Source organism: Anomaloglossus baeobatrachus, chromosome 6 (genome assembly GCF_048569485.1).
Source record: "Anomaloglossus baeobatrachus isolate aAnoBae1 chromosome 6, aAnoBae1.hap1, whole genome shotgun sequence".
In the NCBI taxonomy this organism is placed as follows: domain Eukaryota; kingdom Metazoa; phylum Chordata; class Amphibia; order Anura; family Aromobatidae; genus Anomaloglossus; species Anomaloglossus baeobatrachus.
The window spans coordinates 389,179,104-389,202,414 of record NC_134358.1 but is presented as its reverse complement, the minus strand read 5'-3'; the positions used below and the strand labels follow the sequence as shown (position 1 = coordinate 389,202,414).

The 23,311-nt window shown below is 46.8% G+C and overlaps 1 protein-coding gene across 5 annotated transcripts in view; it reads left to right on the top strand.

Annotated features, from left to right (window-relative positions):
- RP9 (RP9 pre-mRNA splicing factor) overlaps nucleotides 1-15,880 on the top strand; it is a 31,225-nt gene extending 15,345 nt beyond the window's left edge. For all 5 annotated transcript variants that reach the window (XM_075315095.1, XM_075315097.1, XM_075315096.1 and 2 more), the window contains exons 3-7: nucleotides 389-419; nucleotides 2,342-2,471; nucleotides 5,161-5,252; nucleotides 9,352-9,413; nucleotides 15,564-15,880. In XM_075315095.1, the coding sequence (XP_075171210.1) occupies nucleotides 389-419; nucleotides 2,342-2,471; nucleotides 5,161-5,252; nucleotides 9,352-9,413; nucleotides 15,564-15,735 (487 nt within the window). In that variant the 3' untranslated portion in view covers nucleotides 15,736-15,880. The remainder of the gene's footprint in view (nucleotides 1-388; nucleotides 420-2,341; nucleotides 2,472-5,160; nucleotides 5,253-9,351; nucleotides 9,414-15,563) is intronic.
- Nucleotides 15,881-23,311: the final 7,431 nt, after the last annotated feature.

Here is a 23,311-nt window from a genome sequence, read left to right as displayed (position 1 = left end):
AGAGCTGACCTCTTAGTGGTATAATTTTGGGGTAGATCTGATGTTGTGATACTTTTTAGATTTTTTTTTTTTTTTTGCAGAGTTGCTGCAATTTTCAGTTTTGATTTTAATTTCTTGTTACAGTTTACCAATTGTGGGAATTTTAGATTTGGATAGATCACACAGTTGCAGACCCAGCAAGAGCACTTAGTTATTTTTATTGGTATTAATTTTTAATGGCGGGAAATAAATGGTAATTACCGTACATATTTTACATACATATATATATATTTAAATTACGTTCATATTTTTAAAAACATGTTTTTATTTTTATATGTATATAATACTTGTTTCTCCTGTTTACCTGCTGATATTCATCCTTCTTGATGCCTCTTGTCTTTGTTTATAGCTATGAGAAACCTCCACCAGGACTAATTAAGGTGATTTTCGTGCATTTATATGGAGAGTATATAGCTTGTGATGGCTTTCCCCTACTCTACATACACTGGTCTCCACAGTATCATTCTTGCAGCCAATATTCCCGTGCACGACCCATACTGCTTCCATTCTTCACATGTACATATCACGCATTAGATCATATTCATGCTGTACACATTTGTTATTATTCACCAACCACATCCATATGTTGTAATTACTACAAACCACACATCCTGTTAAACTTTGTTCACACAGTCTGGACTCCCTCTAGTCAAATATACCGTGGAGTCTTGTGAGAACCTGCAGAATTACATATTTACTGCAGTTTCCATACAAACTACCTTCATTCAAGGTTTATTAGAACAAAGCCATGGATTTTCAGCTAAGCATATGTGTGAATGAGCCGGCTGCGGATTATAAAATCTGCAGTGGTTATTCCACTATTATTTTTCCTAGTCAGGAGCATACCCGCTCACATGCTTGGCTGGCAAAGTTGCCGTTGATTCTATTTACCGTATTTTTCGGACTATAAGACGCACCGGACTATAAGACGCACCCTGGTTTTAGAGGAGGAAAATGGGAAAATAAAACTTTAAGCAAAAAATGTGGTCATGACACACTGTTATGGGGCGAGGATCTGCTGCTGAAACTGTTATGGGGGTAATGTCCCCAAATTCTCTACTAAGGTACCCCATCCTGGTAATGATCCTCCTGCCTTGTATATGATCCTGCTATAAACCCCCATCCAGCCTGTTCACATACCCCCCCCCCATCCAGCCTGTTCACATACCCCCCCCATCCAGCCTGTTCACATACCCCCCCCATCCAGCCTGTTCACATACCCCCCCATCCAGCCTGTTCACATACCCCCCCATCCAGCCTGTTCACATACCCCCCCCATCCAGCCTGTTCACATCCCCCCCCATCCAGCCTGTTCACATACTCCCATCCTGCTATATGCCCCCATCGTGCTCATATACCATCCTGGTATATGGCCTGTATCCTATAGCACAGAGAAAAAAAAATAAACGTTTATACTCACCTTTTCCTCACTCCCTGCAGCACCGATCATCTTCCTCTCTGGCACGCTGATCTGTGTGTGTGGAGCCGTTCCCCTGCTGCATCGCGATGTCTTCCTGTCTGTGCCGATCAGCTGACCAGCTCAGCACAGATCAGCTGACCGGCTCAGCACAGATCAGCTGACCGGCACAAACAGGAAGACATCGCATGCAGCAGGGGGGCGGCTCCACACACGGGGACGGGTGAGTGTACTGATTCACTGCACCCCGCGCTGGTAATGATGCGCGGGGGGCAGTGAATACAGCCGCACATCATCACTCCAGGCTGTAATTGCCAGGGGTGATCATGCGGCCGGCTCTTTGCTATGCGCGCGTCCCCGCTCGTCCTCCCGTCCACCTGTCAGTGCCGGCTTCAGCGCTGAGAGATGGCCGGGAGGATGGGCGTGCATATGTAATGAGCGGGCCCACGTGGTCACGGCAGGCGCTGCTGCTGCCTGTTCATGTCCCCGATGACCCGCTCCACCACAGCACCCTCGTTCCCGGCCGCAGCCCTATAGTCAGACCATAAGACGCACCCCCAACTTTCCCCCAACATTTGGGGGGAAAAAAGTGCGTCTTATGGTCCGAAAAATACGGTACCTTTTAATCCTGGAACTCCTCCATAAATCCAGACATAATTCTCAGCCTGTGAACATTGCCTCACATGTCTGATTGTATCTTTAGCGGTGGTTTTGACCCAGTAAGAGGTGTTTAATCAGACCTCCACAGTACAGTAAGGTGTGAATAAGGGCCTATACCCCTCTGTCTTGTGCGGTCACTAGTATTGCAGCGCTAAAATGTTGACACACTCCCTGTAAGGTATCACATACTAAGTACACTTTTGTTATTTTTTTTTTCTATTTAAGGAAGATGAACCAAAACCTGAAGACTGTATTCCTGATTTACCTGGCAATGAACATGCCAGAGATTTCCTTGCGCATGCTCCTACCAAGGGACTATGGATGCCTTTGGGCAAAGAAGTAAAGGTTATGCAATGTGAGTAAACCTGTAACTGCCAGGTTGTCGCAGTAAAGCCTCTATTATAGATTTGCTTGGTTTTGAAAGGACTAAAGGGGGCTTTACACGCTACGATATCGTTAATGTTTTATCGTCGGGGTCACGTCGTTAGTGACGCACATCCGGTTGCATTAACGATATCGTAGCGAGTGACATTTATGTGCGATCTAAAACGATCGCAAAAGCGGCCAAAATCGTTTGCCGCGGAGAGGTCGTCCTAAAACAAAAAATTGTTTACCTCTCATTAGCGATATTGTTCCTTGTTCCTGCGGCAGCACGCATCGCTGTGTGTGAAACCGCAGGAGCGAGGAACATCTCCTTACCTGCCTCCACCGGCTATGCAGAAGGAAGGAGGTGGGCGGGATGTTACGTCCCACTCATCTCCGCCCCTCTGCTTCTATTGGACGCCTGCTGTGTGACGCCGCACGACCAGCCCCCTTAGAAAGGAGGCGGATCGCCGGCCAGAGCGACGTCGCAGGGCGTGTGACGGGGAGCGCGATTTTGTGTGCGACGGGCAGCGATATGCCCGTGTCGCATAAACGATGGGGGCGGGTATGCACGCTAGCGATATCGGTACCGATATCGCTGTCGTGTAAAGCCCCCTTAAGGGTGTGTGCCCACTATCAGGATTAGCAGCGTTTTGGATGCAGAGTGTTTTCACTGCGCCCAAAATGCTGCTTTGAAAAGTTCAAGCAAAATGCATGAGATTTCTAGAAATTCCGTGCCCACTGTGCTTCTGTATGCAGAGTAACCTGACATGCGGCTCTGCTGTCCAAGCCACAGCATGCCATAATTATGCCTGCAGAGACGCGAGCGTTCTCAGCAGGACACAGCGAAAATCTGCTGCTCCCAGAATCCTGATCATGGGCACAGACGCTGCTGCCTCCTGTGGAGAAGACTAGAGTCTCCGCAGGACACTGTGTCTAGAATGCAATGTCTCCAGATGATGGGGACGTACCCGAATATTGTGGTGTGCAGTGCTATTGGGTCCAATTAAGTCAATAGGGTGTAGTACATTCCACCATCATGACCAGGTATTATCTTGATATACTCTAACCTCTCCTCTACACACACTGCCATCACTACACTATGTAATGGTGGGAGGAAGATGTAGGCTTCACTTTTTACTGCTGAACACTGGTGCCAGATCGCCTTCTAAATACCCTTTAAATTGAAACAAACTACAAAGTGCTGATATCTGACCCCTCCACCCGATCCTTGTCCGCTCCTGTCACCCCCCTCCCCCCCTACTCACTTATGTTTGAATTTCATAAAGGTTTTTGACTTTTATCAAATTGAAACTTCAAAAGAAATTAAACAGAATAAAAGGCAGTGGAGTTCCCTCAGTCGATGGTGTCAGTTGTGCCACAGTTATGGTTGTAGTAGTATATGATGGAAATTTTGGGGGAAAGTAGGGGGTGCGTCTTATAAGCCGAATATACGGGGGGTATGTGTGTATATATATATATATATATATATATATATATATATATATATATATATATATATATATATATATATATATATATATATATATATATATATATATTACACTGCAGGGTCCAGGGGAGGTGGGGGCGCTGCTGGGGGCAGGTGAACGCGGTGGCGGCAGCGTTTGATCTCCTGCTCCCGCTCATATAATATGCACAGCCGCTGTCCATCTCTGGTGGTGCTGAAATTGCATCGCAGTGACGGGCTCGGGGAGCGGTGCATATTATATGTCTCTGCGCCCCCCTGTGATCGCACATGCCCCCGTGCTGCTACTCATTCTAAAATAAAAAAGCTTTACTTACCCCCTCCAGCGTTTCTCATCGGTGTCCCTGCTTCCACTGTGATCAGGCACGCAGAGATCTCAGTCTGCTGTGCCGATCACATGACTGGCACTAGAACCAGGAAGTGGAGGAAGAGAAGCACGGAGGGAGACAGGAGGGAGCTCAGCGCTGGAGGAGGTAAGGAAAGAGTGTATTATTTTACTATGGGCAGCAGCCTGGGGGCGATATCTAACACAGGGGGACTTGTGCGATCTATAGGGGCCATGGGCAGCACCATGGGGGTGATATCTAACACAGGGGGACTTGTGCGATCTATATAGGGGCCATGGGCAGCACCATGGGGGTGATATCTAACACAGGGGGACTTGTGCGATCTATATAGGGGGCCATGGGAAGCACTATGGGGGCGATATCTAACACAGGGGGACTTGTGCGATCTATAGGGGCCATGGGCAGCACAGGGGGACGTGTGCCATCACAAGGGGGCTATATTCAATATAAGGGGGCCATATCCAGATTAAGGGGGGCTAATTTTAGGATGGGGGGCTATGAGGGACATATACCATATATGATTTGTTAGAGCGACACTGGCATTATAAGATGGACCCCATTTAACATTTAAAAAAAAAATTCTCTTTTTCTTCACAAAATTCGGGGGTGCGTCTTATAATCAGGTGCGTCTTATAAAGCGAAAAATACGGTATTTGGGTTATCGCATATTGAGACGCTGCTTGTCCTGCACCATAGCATAGTCACCAAGCTCCTGTTCTGCTTGTCACACATCCATGATCTACTGATTGATCCACACGTTACTGACCCGGCATGTGTAAAACTACTTTTTCAGCCTCCGCTTTATATGTCCTCTTCTTAACAATTGTAATTTACCTTTTCTTTAGGTTGGAGATGTAAGCAATATGGTCACAGAACTGGCGATCGTGAATGTCCATATTTCATCAAAGGCAATCAAAAAATTGAGCAGTTCAGAGTGGTAAGTCCACAAGAGTTTTCATTTTTATAGTAGTTATACCTGCTATCTGCATAATTATAAAATGAAATGTATCAGCAAAATTTCATAATGTAAGAAACATGGAGAAGTTGCATGCCCCTTTCCTGCAAAGGTCTTCGTTATACTTTTCACAATCATACATTTGTATTTTGCATATATATATATATATATATATATATATATATTGCAAGTATATATATACTGTATGTATGTGTGTGTATGTGTATGTATGTTTGTGTGTATGTATATATATCTATATATATGTATGTATGTATGTATGTATAATATATATATATATATATATATATATAGTGTGTGTATATATATGTGTATATATATATATATATATATATATATATATATATATATATATATATATATATATATATATATATATATAATGTGTATGTATATAATGTGTATGTATATATATATGTATGTATATATGTATGTATATATATGTGTATGTATATATATATGTATGTATATATATATGTATGTATATATATATGTATGTATATATATATGTATGTATATATATATGTATGTATATATATATATGTATGTATATATATATATGTATGTATATATATATATGTATGTATATATATATATATGTATGTATATATATATATATATGTATGCATGTATATATATATATATGTATGCATGTATATATATATATATATATATATATATGTGTATGTGTATATATATATATATATATATATATATATATAAATTGCCTGTCTGTCTGGCTTGCCTCCAAAATTGTGTCGTTACAGTGACAACTTTCGGATTGGCCGCCGGGCTCGGCCTGGCCCCGCCCCCCGCATGGATTGGCCGCTCGCCCCGACCCTCCGCACGCATCAACCGCTCGGCCACGCCCCTTCCCCCGAATTCAAACGAAGCCCCGACTCCCCCAGCCCAGACATAACCTTGCGATGCTGGGATCGTGACGGAGTCGGTGTACGCTGGTAACCATGATAAACATTGCGTAACTATAGGAAGCGCTTCCCTTAGTTACCCGATGTGTATTATGGTTACCAGCGAACACCGGCTCCCGGTACACATGTGCAGGGAGCCGGCATACGCTGCGGTCAATAATGAAGTGTCATGCAGCGGTGAAAGAGTTAAAGACACTGCAAGACACTTCATTATAGGCAGCGAGGACCCCCAGAAGAGAGAAGACAGAAGAAAGACCACGCAGTCATACTCGCCAGACTCTGACCGGGAGCAGGTGAGCGCATCAAGGTCCTGCAGCGGCGGAACGCACACACACACACGCACACACATAAGAACAGACACACACACACATCAGATCACACTCACTCTCACACACACATTAGATTGCATCCACACACTCACAACATCCAGTGATATCACTTACTTCTCGGCGGCGATACTGTGCGTGCAGTGACCTTCCAGGACCTGCCGGAGGATCACATGGCCGAAAGCTTGTGGTATCTCCGGATGTTGTGAGTGTGTGAGCGCGTATGTGCGATATCGTCAGTGTGTGTGTGCGCGTGTATGCGATCGGATGTGTGCATGTATGCGATCGGATGTGTGCGTGTATGCGATCGGATGTGTGCGTGTATGCGATCGGATGTGTGCGTGTGTTCTGATGTGTGAGTGTATGCGATCGGATCTGTGAGTGTCGGCAGAAGGCAGAGGAGCGCGGTGTGCAGCACAGCTGCTGGGACCGCCCACCGGAGGGCACAGGGAGAAGTGGGGTGTGAGTGTATGCGATCAGATGTGTGCGTGTATACTGTCTGATGTGTGACTGTGGAGCACGATGGGGAGTGCGCAGCATGGGGGATGGAGCACGATGGGGAGTGCGCAGCATGGGGGATGGAGCACGATGGGGGGTGCGCAGCATGGGGGATGGAGCACGATGGGGGTGCACACCTCCCCCCAAAACACACACACACTGCCACATGCGCACCGCACAACACACCACACACACACTGGGAACCACAAACACCGCCCCACATAGACACCCACACACACACAGACAACGCCGCGCACACACAACACCCAATACACAAATATACGCACATACCGCGCAACACACACACATTGCACAAAACATACCTCCCCCCAAAACACACACACGCACCCCACACCCACACAAACCGCGCAACACACACAGCACCACACACAGACAACACTGCAGACACACAGCGCTCCACAAACAATGCAACACACACACCGCAACACACAAACACCTCTCTCACACACCCCCACCCAGACAACACCCAGAGCATTTACAGCGCCCTACACAAACACTCGGCAACTACACACAACAACATCTATATATATAACAAAAATCATACATTAACTACACAATAAATTCTAGAATACCCAATGCGTAGCATCGGGCCACCCTCTAGTATAAGTATATATATATATATATATATATATATATATATATTATATATTATATTATAGATAGAAAGGAAATATATATATATAATTTCCTTTCTATCCATATTTCTATATGTATATATTATAAGACGCACTTTTCCTCCCAAAAATTTAGGAGGAAAATGAGGGGTGCGTCTTAAAATCCAAATATAGTTTACCGGGAGGTGGAAATTGGCGCATGCAGCTGGCTGTATGGAGCAGTCCGGTGCAGCAGATGTCCCAGATGCTGGGTTAAAATGATGGCGCCCGGAGTCAGCGCGTGCGCAGATGGAGCTCTCGGCTGAGAGCACCATCTGTGCACGCGCTGTTCCGGGCGCCATTTCTTTGAAGCCAGGACCGTCGACAGAGCATCTGGGACACCTGCCGCACAGGCCTTCTCCACACAACCACCGCAGCTTCCGCTGCCAGCACAGCTTCCGCTGCCAGGACAGGCTCCACCGCTGCCAAGACAGACCCCAGTAGCACCGCCCCTGTCTCCTGTGACTCTACTCCACCACTGCTGCCGACCCCCTCCAGTAAGACAACACTGGAGTTAAAGTCAAGGGCACCTTCATGTAATTTTGCATCAGAGAGTAACATTTTTCACACGTTCTCATGTTCTACTGAGAGATAAAAACATAATAAAATATTAAAGCAGTTTATCCACTTCACGCATATGGACATAACTGTAAGTCCATGTTGAGGTGACCACATGTGGCATGGGCTCTGGACCAAAGCCCCCTCCACACACGTCTGAGCTCCGGCCGCGACTATTACACATTTTGATGCATTTAATTGCCGTCACATCTGTTGTGCACGATAAAAAAAAAAATCTCATGGACCTCAAATGGTATAGGTGAAAACAACAGCTTGCTGTGTAAAAGGAAAAAAAAACCTCCACTGGGTTCTGAATCGGGTGACAAAAAAATTAATTTCTTTTCTTTTTTTTTTTTTAGATTTGTTTCTTGGATTTTTTTTCACCACAAACAAATATGCAAGTTTTGGTATTGCTGTAATCTGACCTGGAGAATCAGGCTTCTGGGTCATTTTTACTATTCAATGGGTGTAGTAAAAGCAGAACCCAGAAGTCAATGGTGGGATTGCATATTTTTTCACCACTTTACCACACTGATTTTTTTTCCTGTTATTCAGTAGATTGTATGGTAAAAGGGTGTCGTTCAGAACTACAACTCATCCCACTAAAAACAAGTCGTCATATAGTTATGTGTAAGGACAGCTTCATTCTGAGAAGGTGTTGCCCAATAAGTTGGCTTTCTAGAAAATGTATCTATTTCCATTTTCTTCATCATTGGCTACAGAATAATCTAATTTTCATAAACAAATGCTGTCACTCAGGCTGATGTGGACATTATCAGCGGTCCTGCCCAGGCTGTTTAGTATATTCTGTCAGTAAAGCGGGGAAGGGAAATAATGCTGGTTTTATAGGATTGTGGCAATGTGCACTGACCATGTCACTTTACTAAACTCTCTACCCTAACTCTCTTGCTCATTGTATTTTTTAATACTGTAAATTGCAAAGTTTCCTTAATCGGCTATAATTCTGATTACACTTTATTTGTAGATTATGACAAGCTGCATAGATCTTCCTCCACCAAGTTGAGACATTTCTTAAGTTGTTGATGTGATTGTATGTGGACATTTTTGTTTTCTATAGGCTCATGAAGACCCAATGTATGGCTTACTAAAGGAGAAAGAAAATCAAGAAAAACAAATGAGGTAATTATTTTACAAGGTCCAGAATTAAAGTGCAGCTCATAAAATGCAATACACATAGTTCATTTGGACAGAGACCAAATCTTCCCAATTTGGGCTGTGCATAGCCACTTTTTTTTATTTGACCTTTTCACAACATATGTACAATTATGTCATATGTCATGTCCCTGCCTTTGCTGCGGGCTTTTAACACGTGCCAGCAGGCAAGCGTGCCATTCCATGCACCTATTAGTGTGCTCATGACGTGACTGCGCAATGCTGATGTATTGCCATGACAGCATTGGGGTCTGCTGAAGACCCTCGTGCTCCTCATCACAAGTCTGCTGGCGTTCTTAGGTAACTGTGATTTTAGCTATACATGGCAAAGCTGATGCACTGCTATATATGGCACAATAGATCAGATGATCGCCCATAATGCCGGTCGTTGGGAGCACTAAACATTCATTTTCTTTAATAGTGAACACGTGATCACCCAGCTAAGCTAGCGGCTGGCTGATCATGTGTGCCCACTATTACAGAGAATGAATATTCACTAAAATTAATATTTACCACTCCCCATGTCCATAATCCCGCCCATCTCTCAGCATTGGCTTCAGTGGTGGGATTATGGGCAAGGGGAGCGGTAAATATTAATTTTCTTTAATAGTGAACACGTGATCACCCAGCTAAGCTAGTGGCTGGCTGATCATGTGTGCCCACTATTGCAGAGAATGAATATTCACTGTTCCCCATGCCCATAATCTCGCCCATCTCTTGGCGTCGGCATCAGTGGCAGGATTATGGGTGTGGGAAGCAGTGAATGTTCATTTTCTTTATTAGTATGCACACTGCTAGCCGGAGTGCCAGTTCCTGCCATCTGTGACCCTGCTCCTGCCTCCTGTGACTCGCTTCTCTGCCGCCACTTCCTCCCCCTCCACAGCCACAGCAAGGTACATGCGGACTATAAGAAACACCTACCATTTTCCTCCAAACACTTTTGGTAAAAAGTGTATCTTATTCTCCAAAAAATATGTTCTTTCCTTACACTGAGGCTTCTTTCATAAATTAGTTTAGGTTTTTTTTTTATGTTTTCTACTTGATGTTTTTGCAGATTGATTGTATAGGATCCATCATCTATATATCAATGTGCTTTTTCACGTGTGTCTTTTTTTGGATTAGTTGTCAACGAAAAAAAGGAGACCTGTCCTATTTTAATTTGTGATGCAGATCAAGCTCACCAGTGGAAATCACTGGCCCTGTTTACAAAACTGATAGCAGACAGATGTCATTCTGTCATTTGTTTGCTTTGCTGTCCATATTTTACTGATTAATGTATAGGAAAAGCGAAGACCTTTTTTCTTCATACAAGGAAAATGGATGCAACATCAATTTTAAAAACTAACACATGGATAAAGAATGGATCTAGCACACTAAGAAAAATGGACCATTTTTCACATATGAGGAAAAAAGAGGAGTTCCACTACCCAGTGTGAGCTGTGGCTAGGCCTTGAAGACTAAAAGCTTTCATATAAGTAGTTAAGGTTTTCCGAAACTAATATTGATTTTAATCCTAAATGTTTATTTTTTTGTGATAATTTAATTGCTTTTCTAAAATACTTTAGTTAAAATGTCCCTAGCATTCCCTCTTTACTGTTTTTGTTTTTACCTACTTTAACAAGAGATTGTGGCGAGCAGAGACTAGCCCCATCCATAAAAGTTATGGGACCCAGACTGCTCTTTGCTCTCCCTGCTCGCTGGATTCTTGTCTTACAATGCTCATCACTTAAACCCAGCGAGGGAGCGCACTGTCACTGTGCATTGAAAAGCAGTATCACATAGTGGCAAGGGAGCTTTCGTTGAGCATACATCGGAATTGACAACCAACATATGCTCAGTAGAGCAGGGACTAGCCCAGCCCCTGAAACAGACATCACTGATATTCTTTTGTTTCAGGGTGGGGTCAGAGGCAGTATAAGTGACCATAACCTCTGCCCCCTGATTATGTCCCATTTAGAGGGAACCTGTCAGCAGAAATTTCGCCCAAAACCTAAAAGATTCCCCCTCTGCAGCTCCTGGGCTGCATTCTAGAAAGGTCCCTGTTATTATTGTGCCCCATGTGAGACCAAAATAAAGACTTTATAAAGTTGTACCTTTTTGTATTCAGATTCTGTAAATGTGACACGGGGGTGGGCTCTCTGCCGTCCGTTATTCTGCCTCCTGGTCCTGTATGCCTTCCCCCATCGCTCCTTTCCCTAGCTGATGCACCGCCCACTGCTCCAGCCATCCCCGCGCATGCCCAGTGCCAGTCTCACGGGACTGAGCAGTGTGACCGCTGGTGACGTGTGCGCAGGCAAGTGATTATGGGCGGGGCTGTGATTGTTATCAGCAAGTACCCGCCCATAATCTCGTGAGCGCGCAAACCTCACCAGCGGTCACACTGTGCTCAGGGTAGTGCTAGACTGTATGGGCTGCTTCCAGGGATGACGTCCCTTTTGTCACGTGATAGGGGCGTGTTCAAAATACTATCACGTGACAAAAGGGACGTCATCCCTGGAAGCAGCCCATACAGTCTAGCACTACCCTGAGCACAGTGACCGCTGGTGAGGTTTGTGCGCTCACGAGATTATGGGCGGGTACTTGCTGATAACAATCACAGCCCCGCCCATAATCACTTGCCTGCGCACACGTCACCAGCGGTCACACTGCTCAGTCCCGTGAGACTGGCACTGGGCATGCGCGGGGATGGCTGGAGCAGTGGGCGGTGCATCAGCTATGGAAAGGAGCGATGGGGGCGGCATACAAGACCAGGAGGCAGAATAACGGACGGCAGAGAGCCCGCCCCCGTGTCACATTTACAGAATCTGAATACAAAAAGGTACAACTTTATAAAGTCTTTATTTTGGTCTCACATGGGGCACAATAATAACAGGGACCTTTCTAGAATGCAGCCCAGGAGCTGAAGAGGGGGAATCTTTTAGGTTTTGGGCGAAATTTCTGCTGACTGGTTCCCTTTAAGTATGCCAGGATGCACTGGGATTTCTCAATTAAAAGTCATCAAACCAAATGTAGGTAAAAAAAAATAAAAATAAAACAATAACGCAGTTACGATTGCAAAGGGAATAATAGGGACTTTTTAATTAAATTACCTTATTTTTGGACTATAAGACGCACAGGACAATAAGACACACCTAGGTTTTAGAGGAGGAAAATCATAAAAACAAATTTGAAGCCAAAAAAGTGGTCATGAGAAACTGTTATGAGGGGACCTGCGGCTGACCCTGTTATGGGGGAGATCTGCTGCTAACACTGTTATGGGGGTAATGTCCCCCATCCTGGTGTGTGTCCCATCCTGGTGTATATGTTCCCCACTTTGGGCTCATCCTGGTATATATATCCCCCCTCCTGGTAAATATGATCCTCAGTCTCATATGTATGTTTGCCATCATGGTAAACAGTGGGTAAAAAATATTTAACCAGCCACCAATTGAGAAAGTTCACCACTTGAAAAGATGAGAGAGGCCTGTAATTGACATCATTGGTGACCACAACTATGAGACAAAATGAGAAAACAAATCCAGAAAATCACCTTGTCTGATTTGGCAAGACTTTTTTTTTTTTTTTTTTTTTTTTTTTTTAGAAACTTACAGTGGAAAATAAGTATTTGGTCAATAACAAAAGTTAATCTCAATATTTCGTTATATATCCTTTGTTGGCAATGACAGAGGTCACATGTTTTCTGTAAGTCTTCATAAGGTTGGCACACGCTGTTGGTGGTATGTTGGTCCATTTCTCCATGCAGATCTCCTCTACAGCAGGGATGTTTTGGTCCTGTCGCTGGGCAACACGGACTTTCAACTTCCTCCAAAGTTTTTCAATGGGGTTGAGATCTGGAGACTGGCTAGGCCACTCCAGGATTTTTATATGGTTCTTACGAAGCCACTCCTTCATAGCCCTGGTCGTATGCTTGGGATCATTATCATGCTGAAAGACTCAGCCATGTTTCATCTTCAATACCCTTGCTGATGGAAGGAGGTTTGCACTCAAAATCTCACCAGACATGGCCCCATTCATTCTTTCACGTACAAGGATCAGTCGTCCTGGTCCCTTTGCAGACAAACAGCCCCAAAGTATGATGTTGCCACCCCATGCTTTACAGTAGGTATGGTGTTCTTTGGATGCAACTCAGCATTGTCTCCTCCAAACACGACGAGTTGTGTTTCTACCATATAGTTGTACTTTGGTTTCATCAGACCATATGACATTCTCCCAATACTATTGGATAATCCAAATGCTCTCTAGCAAACTTCAGATGGGCCTGGACATGTGCTGGCGTAAGCAAGGGAACACGTCTGGCACTGCAGGATCTGAGTCCCTTGCGGCGTAGTGTGTTACTGATGGTAGCCTTTATTACGGTGGTCTCAGCTCTATGCAGGTCATTGACTAGCTCCCCTGTGTGGTTCTGGGATTTTTGCTCACCGCTTTTATGATCAATTTGACCCCACTGGGCAAGATCTTGCTTGGAACCCTAGATCGATGGAGATTATCAATGGTCTTGTATGTCTTCCATTTTTTTTATTATTGCTCCCACAGTTGATTTCATCACACCAAGCTGCTTGCCTATTGCAGATTCAGTCTTCCCAGCCTGGTGCACGGCAATAATTTTGTTTCTGGTGTCCTTCGACAGCTCTTTGGTTTTCACCATAGTGGAGTTTAGAGTGTGACTGTTGAGGTTGTGGACAGGTGTCTTTTATACTGATAACAAGTTCAAACAGGTGCCATTACTATAGGTAATGAGTGGAGGACAAAGGAGCCTCTTAAAGGGGAAGTTACAGGTCTGTGAGAGCCAGAAATCTTGCATGTTTTTAGATGACTACTTATTTTCCACCATAATTTGCAAAACAAAATCTTGCCAAATCAGACAATGTGATTTTCTGGATTTGTTTTCTCATTTTGTCTCATAGTTGTGGTCTACCTATGATGTCAGTTACAGGCTTCTCTCATCTTTTTAAGTGGGAGAATTTGCACAATTGATGGCTGACTAAATACTTTTTTCCCACTGTGCATGTTCCTCTTCTTGGGCCTATCCTGGTATATATGCCTCTAGTTATGACATGGAGTTTTTAACACACCCAACAAAAATGATTCTACTCACCTTCCCTCTGCTTCTCTGGTGTGCTGCGTCCTCTTCTGATGCCAGCAACTGATTTTGGTATATAAGCGACAGGCAGCGCATGAAGCCACTGCACTGTGACCCCAGTTACTCGCTGAAATCTCAGTTGTCAGCTAATGCAAAATGAACATTCACTGACTTCAGTGCCAGGAGGTGGGTGGGATTATGGGTGTGGGAAGAAGTGAATATTCAAATATTCATTTTCTTTAATAGCGGACACACGTGTTCACCCCAGTCACCGTTTTTTGCAGCAGCGACCCTGCTCCTGCCTAGATTAATGTTTAAACCCAAGTCCCCGGCCCCCTGTCTTATACTCTCCCTCTGGCGGTTTCATCCTTTTTCAGTGTCTCTTCAGACGCGTGGCGCTATCTTGTGTCTGTAACTTCTGACAGTCCATAAGTCAGAAGGTACGTCACAAGCGCCCAGTGCATCTCTCTGAAAACCAGAACGAGGCCGTCATAGAGTTGCCTTGATTTGTGATCTCAGGCGCGCTCCATCAAACACTGGAGCTGCCGGCAGGTCACAAAGTGCTAGAGACCAACCGGAGCAATGCTGGAAACTGATGAAGACAGTGGAAGTTGAGTATAAGACTGGGGCAGAGGATTTAGATTTAAAACGCCCCTCTAGTGGTGAAATTAAAAGAAAAACCTCTGGAGTGGCACTTTAAGTAATTGGTTTATTAGCAGTTTCTTAAAAAGCAAAGGTAATATTAAACTGTGCACTTGTTTGTCCTGTTGTGCAGCTGCTGTCCTGTGTATTAGAGAACATAGAATACAATTTGGTGCAGTTTCACGTGTCTGGAAAACACAGACCTCGCTTGGATCGTCATACCCGGCACGAACACAGGGACAACTGACCTAGGCTAACTGCGTTAGTCATATATGAACCAATTAGCTCAGGTCAAGACAATTAGCTGTCTGTGCTGGGTACAGTAATCAGAGTACTGTCCGAGCTTTACAGATGTGTTAGATTGCCCTCCGTATTCAATGTCCATTACTTTACAGGATTCAGCAGCTGAAAATGCTGCTTGAAGATTCAACATCTGAAGAAAATAGTGACAGCAGCAGTAGTTCAAATGACTCCCGTGAAAAACACAAGAAGAAAAAAAAGAAAAAGGACAAAAAGAAGAAAAAGAAGAAGAAAAAACGAAAATCTTCCCATAGGAACTCAGATTAAACTTGTGAAAAAAACAAACACTTTGCATATAATGTATGTCCTTTCCGGACAACTTGCCTCCCCATATGGAGGTGATTGACATCTATGTAGTGTAAGCAGAAGACTTCACATGTACATTGTGTGTAAAATAAAGTTGTCTACGAATCATCGGGGTTATGGGCTGGTGGTCCATATAACATGTAAAGTTATTGAAGAAATCCTTTTTCGGTAACATTTCTTAGCTATTTCTAAACTATTATACACAATTTAAAAGATACCTGTCATTTCAGGGAATGTTTTAGTATAAGCTGTCACTGAAGAGGAGCGAATAAATTTGAAGGAGTCTGGTACAGCAGCCATGGGGCTATTCAGTGGTCGCTGGATGGGAGCTCTCCAACCTGCTTTCTACCTGCTGGGTTCTGCGGCTCCTCTGTTGATTAGCTGGCCTGGTACAACATTGAGTGTGTGTCACGCTCCAATGATGAATTTGCGCCAGGCTGGCTGAAAGAGGAGCTCTGGATACCAACAGGTAGGAGGTGGTTTGCAGGGGCTCCCATGTAATGGCCACAGATTACTGTCCTGGTCTCTAGGCCAGGGATCTGCAAATTAATTCAGTGATGAGCGAACCCGAGGTTCATAGGCTTTACCAAAAAAAACAAACAAAAAAAAACAGTTTGAATTCAGAGAGAGCGTGCTTTACGTATGCAAACCACTCATGCGAGCATTGCAGTGCGCAGGCACGCTTGGTGCTAAGCCCAGTGCGAGCTACTTGCAGTGTTTGATCAGCTCGCACTGGGGGTAACAACTGCATGATCAGATGTAGTGTGCACCCAAAAAATAAATTAATATGGGAAAACCCTGCCCACCCTCTGCCAAAAGGGATCTGTTTATGGCTGGCTGCAAGTGGGCGGAGAACCGAACTGCCCAATTAGTGACTTCCATTGGGGTTCCTGACCCAAACCAAACTTTATCTACTGTCCGGCTGAACCGAACTTCCACGGGTTCGTTCATCTCTAATCTCTAGCTGTCGTGTGTACATGAGTAGAAATGAGCAAACTCGTGGAAATCCGATTCGGCAGGGTTAGCCAAACCTTAAATTAAGTTTGTTTTTGGACCCGAACTTGACCTGAACCCCAATGGAAGTCACTAATTGGGCAGATCAGGTCTCCGCCAACATGCAGCCAGCCATAAACAGAACACTTCCAGGGGTGGGTAGGTGGGGTTTACCTGAACTCCATTTTTTTAATAAAAGTCTGAACACCGAGCCTCAGGTTCGCTCAGTAATAACATATTTGTCTATCACCGTGTCATGTGAATTTTTGTACATTTTTGTATTCAGGGGGGCTGAATACAAAGATACATCACAATTTTCAGATTTGTAGTTTTAAATTATTTACAAAACCATATATCATTTCCTTTACACTTCCCAACTACTTGCTACTTTGTGGTGGTATATCAGATAAACTGCCAATAAAATACATTTGCGTTTGTGGGTGTAACATGAAAACATTTTGAATAAGTTAATGGGGTATGAATCCTTTTTAAAGGCACTGTATATGACTTGTGTTTCTTCAGCGCTCTATTGGGAGACCCAGACGATTGGGGTATAGCTACTGCCCTCCGGAGGCCACACAAAGCACTACACTAAAAAGTGCAAGGCCCCTCCCATTCTGGCTATACCCCCCCGTGGTATCACGGGTTCTCCAGTTTTCAAGCTTTGTGCGAAGGAGGTCAGACATCCACGCATGGCTCCACAGATTTTAGTCAGCAGTAGCTGCTGACTATTTCGGATGGAAGAAAAGAGGGCCCATATAGGGCCCCCAGCATGCTCCCTTCTCACCCGTGGATGGTGTTGTAAGGTTGAGGTACCTATTGCTGGTACAGGGGCTGGAGCCCCACATGCTGTTTTCCTTCCACATCCCCTTGTAGGGCTCTGTGGAAGTGGGATCCTGCCGGCCTCTAAGCTCTGACGCCGGGCTCCATCCACAGACCCATAGCACCTGATGGATACGGAGCAGGAGTACAATCAGGGACATGGCCCTGCATCATACAGGTACTCTGTGTCCCCGACAGGCACAGACACACTCCGGGCTGGCTGGGTGTTGTAGTGCGCCGGGGACCGTAACGTTGGAGTTAGTGTTCCTACAGTTTACTGGGGGACTTTGTGTTGTGGGAACGCAGCGCCGACCCCCACTGGATCGGGCGGCGCTGCTGTGACTTGTGGTGCGCCGGGGACACGCCGACCGCGCTTTTACGGCGGCGGCGTTTATAACTTTAGTCCCCGGCTTTTTGCGGCCTAGCTCCGCTTCGTTCCCGCCCCCACCCTGTCAATCAGGGTAGGGGAGAGACGCTGTTTCGCAGCAGCGACGAGGGCTGGAGCCTGATTTACATGCTCCAGCCCTCTCACTAGGCACAGAGGGAAGCAGGCTTCCCGCTCTTAGCCAGGAACGCCCAGGGCCCGCCCCCCCTCCTCTCCCAGGACGCCGGCAGCCATTACATGCAGTCTGGCTGGAGGAAGGACGCAAGGCTCTGGGAGACCTGGACTAGGGGGCTTTTGGAGATCACACACCCGCTCTTAAGCGGGCGGTAAGCGGCATTTCAGCTGGCCCCTCTAGTGCCTCAGTGTGCATTGGTGTACTGTGTCACCAGATATATATATTTATTTATTTCTTGCACTGTGAGGTCGCTTCCTGGCTGGACCCAGATCGCTCTGAGGAGGCAGCAACATGTCATCCACAAAACGCAAGGCTGCCAAGGCTAGGGCTGTGTACACTGCGTGTGCTGCATGTGGGGCTGCTCTACCAGCAGGTTCCAAAGACCCCCATTGTGTGCAATGCTCAGATCCGGTGCTGCTTCGCCAGCCGGAGTCCGGAGGGGTAGTGACCCAGGCTGAGACGCTTGTAAGTCCTGCCCCGGTGTCAGGGACAGACTTTGCAGTTTTTGCTGATGGAATGTCTGTGACTATGGCAAAAATCCTTGAAGCTTTGCAATCCATGACTGGGGCTCAGTCTATGGACACGGCGAGGTCTCTGTCCTCTAATCCCCCTCAGTTGGAATTAATCCAGACTGCAAGGGGGTCCCCGGCTTCCCAGGCTGAGTATTATGACTCAGATGATAGCCCCAGCCACCCTAAGCGAGCTCGCTGGGAAAGACCCTCAACGTCATCACACTGCTCAGGGTCTCAGCGCAATCAGTCGCCCTGTGATGCGTCTGAAGAGAGTGATCAGGAGTCTTATCCTGGGACCCCTCTCAATCTGGATACCCCGGATGGGGACGCCATGGTAAACGAGCTTATCTCAGCCATCAATAGACTGTTGGATATTTCTCCCCCAGCTCCTTCTGCAGAGGAGGCAGCTGCAGAGCAGGAGAAGTTTCGTTTCCTCTATCCCAAGCGTAAATTGAGTGCTTTCTTGGATCACTCTGACTTCAGAGAGTCAATCCAGAAACACGACGCTCATCCAGAAAGGCGTTTCTCTAAACGTTCTAAGGATACACGTTTTCCTTTCCCCCCTGATGTGGTCAAGCGCTGGACCCAGTGTCCAAAAGTAGACCCCCCGATTTCCAAACTTGCAGCTAGATCCATAGTTGCAGTGGAGGATGGCGCTTCACTTAAGGATGCCAATGACAGACAGATGGACCTTTGGTTAAAATCTGTCTATGAAGCTATCGGCGCGTCGTTTGCTCCAGCATTCGCAGCCGTATGGGCGCTCCAAGCTATTTCAGCTGGTTTAGCAAAAGTGGATGCTATCATACATCCAGCGGTGCCGCAAGTGGCGTCCCTTACCTCGCAGATGTCTGCGTTTGCGTCTTACGCTATCAATGCGGTCCTAGAATCTACCAGCCGCACCTCAATTGCGTCCGCCAATTCGGTAGTTTTGCGCAGAGCCTTGTGGTTAAAGGACTGGAAAGCAGATGCTGGTTCCAAAAAATGTTTAACCAGCTTGCCTTTATCTAGAGATAGACTGTTTGGCGAGCCATTGGCTGACATCATTAAACAGTCCAAGGGTAAAGACTCTTCCTTACCCCAGCCCAGATCAAGCAAACCTCAGCAGAAAAAATGGCAGCAGAGGTTTCAGTCCTTTCGAGGTTCGGGCAAGACACAATTCTCCTCGTCCAAAGGGACGCAGAGGACGCAAAGAGTCTCAGATTCCTGGCGGGCTCACGCACGCCCCAAGAAAGCAAATGGAGGAACCGCTTCCAAAGCGGCTACCTCATGACTTCCAGCCCCCCCCTCCGCATCTCCGGTCGGGGGCAGGCTCTCCCGCTTTTCCGACATTTGGATGTCACAGGTCAAAGACCGGTGGGTGACAAACATTTTGTCTCGCGGGTACAGAATCGAGTTCAGTTCTCGTCCTCCAGCTCGGTTCTTCAGAACCTCCCCACATCCAGACCGAGCAGATGCCCTGCTGCAGGCGGTGGACTCCCTAAGAGCGGAAGGAGTAGTGGTTCCTGTACCGCCTCAGGAACAAGGGCGAGGGTTTTACTCCAATCTCTTTGTGGTTCCAAAAAAGGACGGCTCGTTCCGTCCTGTTCTGGATCTAAAGCTGCTCAACAAACATGTGCACGCCAGACGGTTCCGGATGGAAACCCTCCGCTCTGTCGTTGCCTCAATGTCTCAAGGAGACTTCCTTGCCTCAATAGACATCAAAGATGCTTATCTCCACGTGCCAATTGCTACAGAACATCAACGTTTTCTACGTTTTGTGATAGGAAACGACCATCTTCAGTTCGTAGCTCTGCCATTCGGTCTGGCGACAGCCCCCCGGGTCTTCACCAAGGTCATGGCGGCGGTGGTAGCAGTCTTGCACTCTCAGGGACACTCGGTGATCCCTTACCTAGACGATCTACTTGTCAAGGCACCCTCTCAAGAGGCATGCCAACTCAGTCTACATGCTACGCTGGAGACTCTACAGACGTTCGGATGGATCATCAACTTTCCAAAGTCGAATCTGTCACCGTCACAGTCGCTAACGTATCTTGGCATGGAGTTTCATACTCGAGCAGCGAGAGTGAAGCTTCCGCTGAACAAGCAGCGGTCCCTACAGACAGGGGTGCAATCCCTCCTTCAAGGCCAGTCGCACCCCTTACGGCGCCTCATGCACTTCCTCGGGAAGATGGTGGCAGCCATGGAAGCAGTTCCAATTGCGCAGTTTCATCTGCGCCCACTTCAATGGGACATTCTCCGCCAATGGGACGGGAAGTCAACGTCCCTGGACAGGAAAGTCTCTCTTTCCCAGACGGCCAAGGACTCTCTACAATGGTGGCTCCTTCCCACCTCATTGTCTCAGGGAAGATCCTTCCTGCCCCCATCCTGGGCAGTGGTCACGACAGATGCGAGTCTGTCAGGGTGGGGAGCAGTGTTTCTCCACCACAGGGCCCAGGGGACGTGGACTCCGCAGGAGTCCACCCTTCAGATCAATGTTCTGGAAATCAGGGCAGTGTATCTTGCCCTACTGGCCTTCCAACAGTGGCTGGAAGGAAAGCAGATCCGAATCCAGTCGGACAACTCCACAGCGGTGGCATACATCAACCACCAAGGAGGGACGCGCAGTCGGCAAGCGTTCCAAGAAGTCCGGCGCATTCTAATGTGGGTGGAGGACACAGCATCCACCATATCCGCGGTTCACATCCCAGGCGTAGAAAATTGGGAAGCAGACTTCCTCAGTCGCCAGGGCATGGACGCAGGGGAGTGGTCCCTTCACCCGGACGTGTTTCAGGAAATCTGTCGCCGATGGGGAGTGCCGGACGTCGACCTAATGGCGTCCCGGCACAACAACAAGGTCCCGGCATTCATGGCGAGGTCGCGCGATCAAAGAGCTCTGGCGGCAGACGCATTAGTTCAAGATTGGTCGCAGTTCCGGCTCCCATACGTCTTCCCACCTCTGGCACTCTTGCCCAGAGTGTTACGCAAGATCAGATCCGATTGCAGCCGCGTCATACTCGTCGCCCCAGACTGGCCGAGGAGATCGTGGTATCCGGATCTGTGGCATCTCACGGTCGGTCGACCATGGTCACTGCCAGACCGACCAGACTTACTGTCCCAAGGGCCGTTTTTCCATCAGAATTCTGCGGCCCTGAACCTGACTGTGTGGCCATTGAGTCCTGGATCCTAGCGTCCGCAGGATTATCTCAAGGAGTCGTAGCCACAATGAGACAAGCTAGGAAGTCAACGTCTGCTAAGATCTACCACAGAACGTGGAAGATTTTCTTATCCTGGTGCTCTGCACAGAGAGTATCCCCTTGGCCATTTGCATTGCCCACCTTTCTTTCCTTCCTGCAATCGGGGTTGGAAAAGGGATTGTCGCTCAGCTCCCTTAAAGGGCTAGTCTCGGCACTATCTGTGTTTTTTCAGAAGCGTCTAGCACGTCTTCCTAAGGTGCGCACGTTCCTACAGGGGGTCTGTCATATTGTGCCCCCGTACAAGCGGCCGTTAGATCCATGGGATCTGAACAGAGTACTAGTTGCTCTGCAAAAGCCGCCCTTCGAGCCTCTAAAGGACGTTTCCTTTTCTCGCCTGTCACAGAAAGTGGCGTTTCTTGTTGCGATCACATCGCTTCGGCGAGTGTCTGAGCTGGCAGCTCTGTCATCCAAGGCTCCCTTCCTGGTGTTCCACCAGGACAAGGTAGTGCTGCGCCCCATTCCGGAGTTTCTCCCTAAGGTCGTATCCTCGTTTCATCTTAATCAGGATATATCCTTGCCTTCCTTTTGTCCTCAGCCGGTTCACCGGTATGAGAAAGACTTACGTTTGCTAGATCTGGTGAGAGCACTCAGAATCTATATTTCTCGCACGGCGCCTATCCGCCGTTCAGATGCACTTTTTCTCCTTGTCGCTGGCCAGCGCAAGGGGTCGCAGGCTTCTAAAGCCACCCTGGCTCGATGGATCAAAGAACCAATTCTGGAAGCCTACCGTTCTGCTGGGCTGCCGGTTCCTTCAGGGCTGAAAGCCCACTCAACCAGAGCTGTGGGTGCGTCCTGGGCTTTGCGACACCAGGCTTCGGCTCAACAGGTGTGCCAGGCAGCTACCTGGTCGAGTCTGCACACTTTCACCAAACATTATCAGGTGCATACCTATGCTTCGGCGGATGCCAGCTTAGGTAGAAGAGTCCTGCAGGCGGCAGTGACATCCCCGTAGGGGAGGGCTGTTTTGCAGCTCTAACATGAGGTATCTCTTTACCCACCCAGGGACAGCTTTTGGACGTCCCAATCGTCTGGGTCTCCCAATAGAGCGCTGAAGAAGAAGGGAATTTTGTTACTTACCGTAAATTCCTTTTCTTCTAGCTCTTATTGGGAGACCCAGCACCCGCCCTGTTGTCCTTCGGGATTTTTTTGTTGTTTGCGGGTACACATGTTGTTCATGTTGAACGGTTTTTCAGTTCTCCGACGTTATTCGGAGTTAATTTGTTTAAACCAGTTATTGGCTTCCTCCTTCTTGCTTTGGCACTAAAACTGGAGAACCCGTGATACCACGGGGGGGTATAGCCAGAATGGGAGGGGCCTTGCACTTTTTAGTGTAGTGCTTTGTGTGGCCTCCGGAGGGCAGTAGCTATACCCCAATCGTCTGGGTCTCCCAATAAGAGCTAGAAGAAAAGGAATTTAC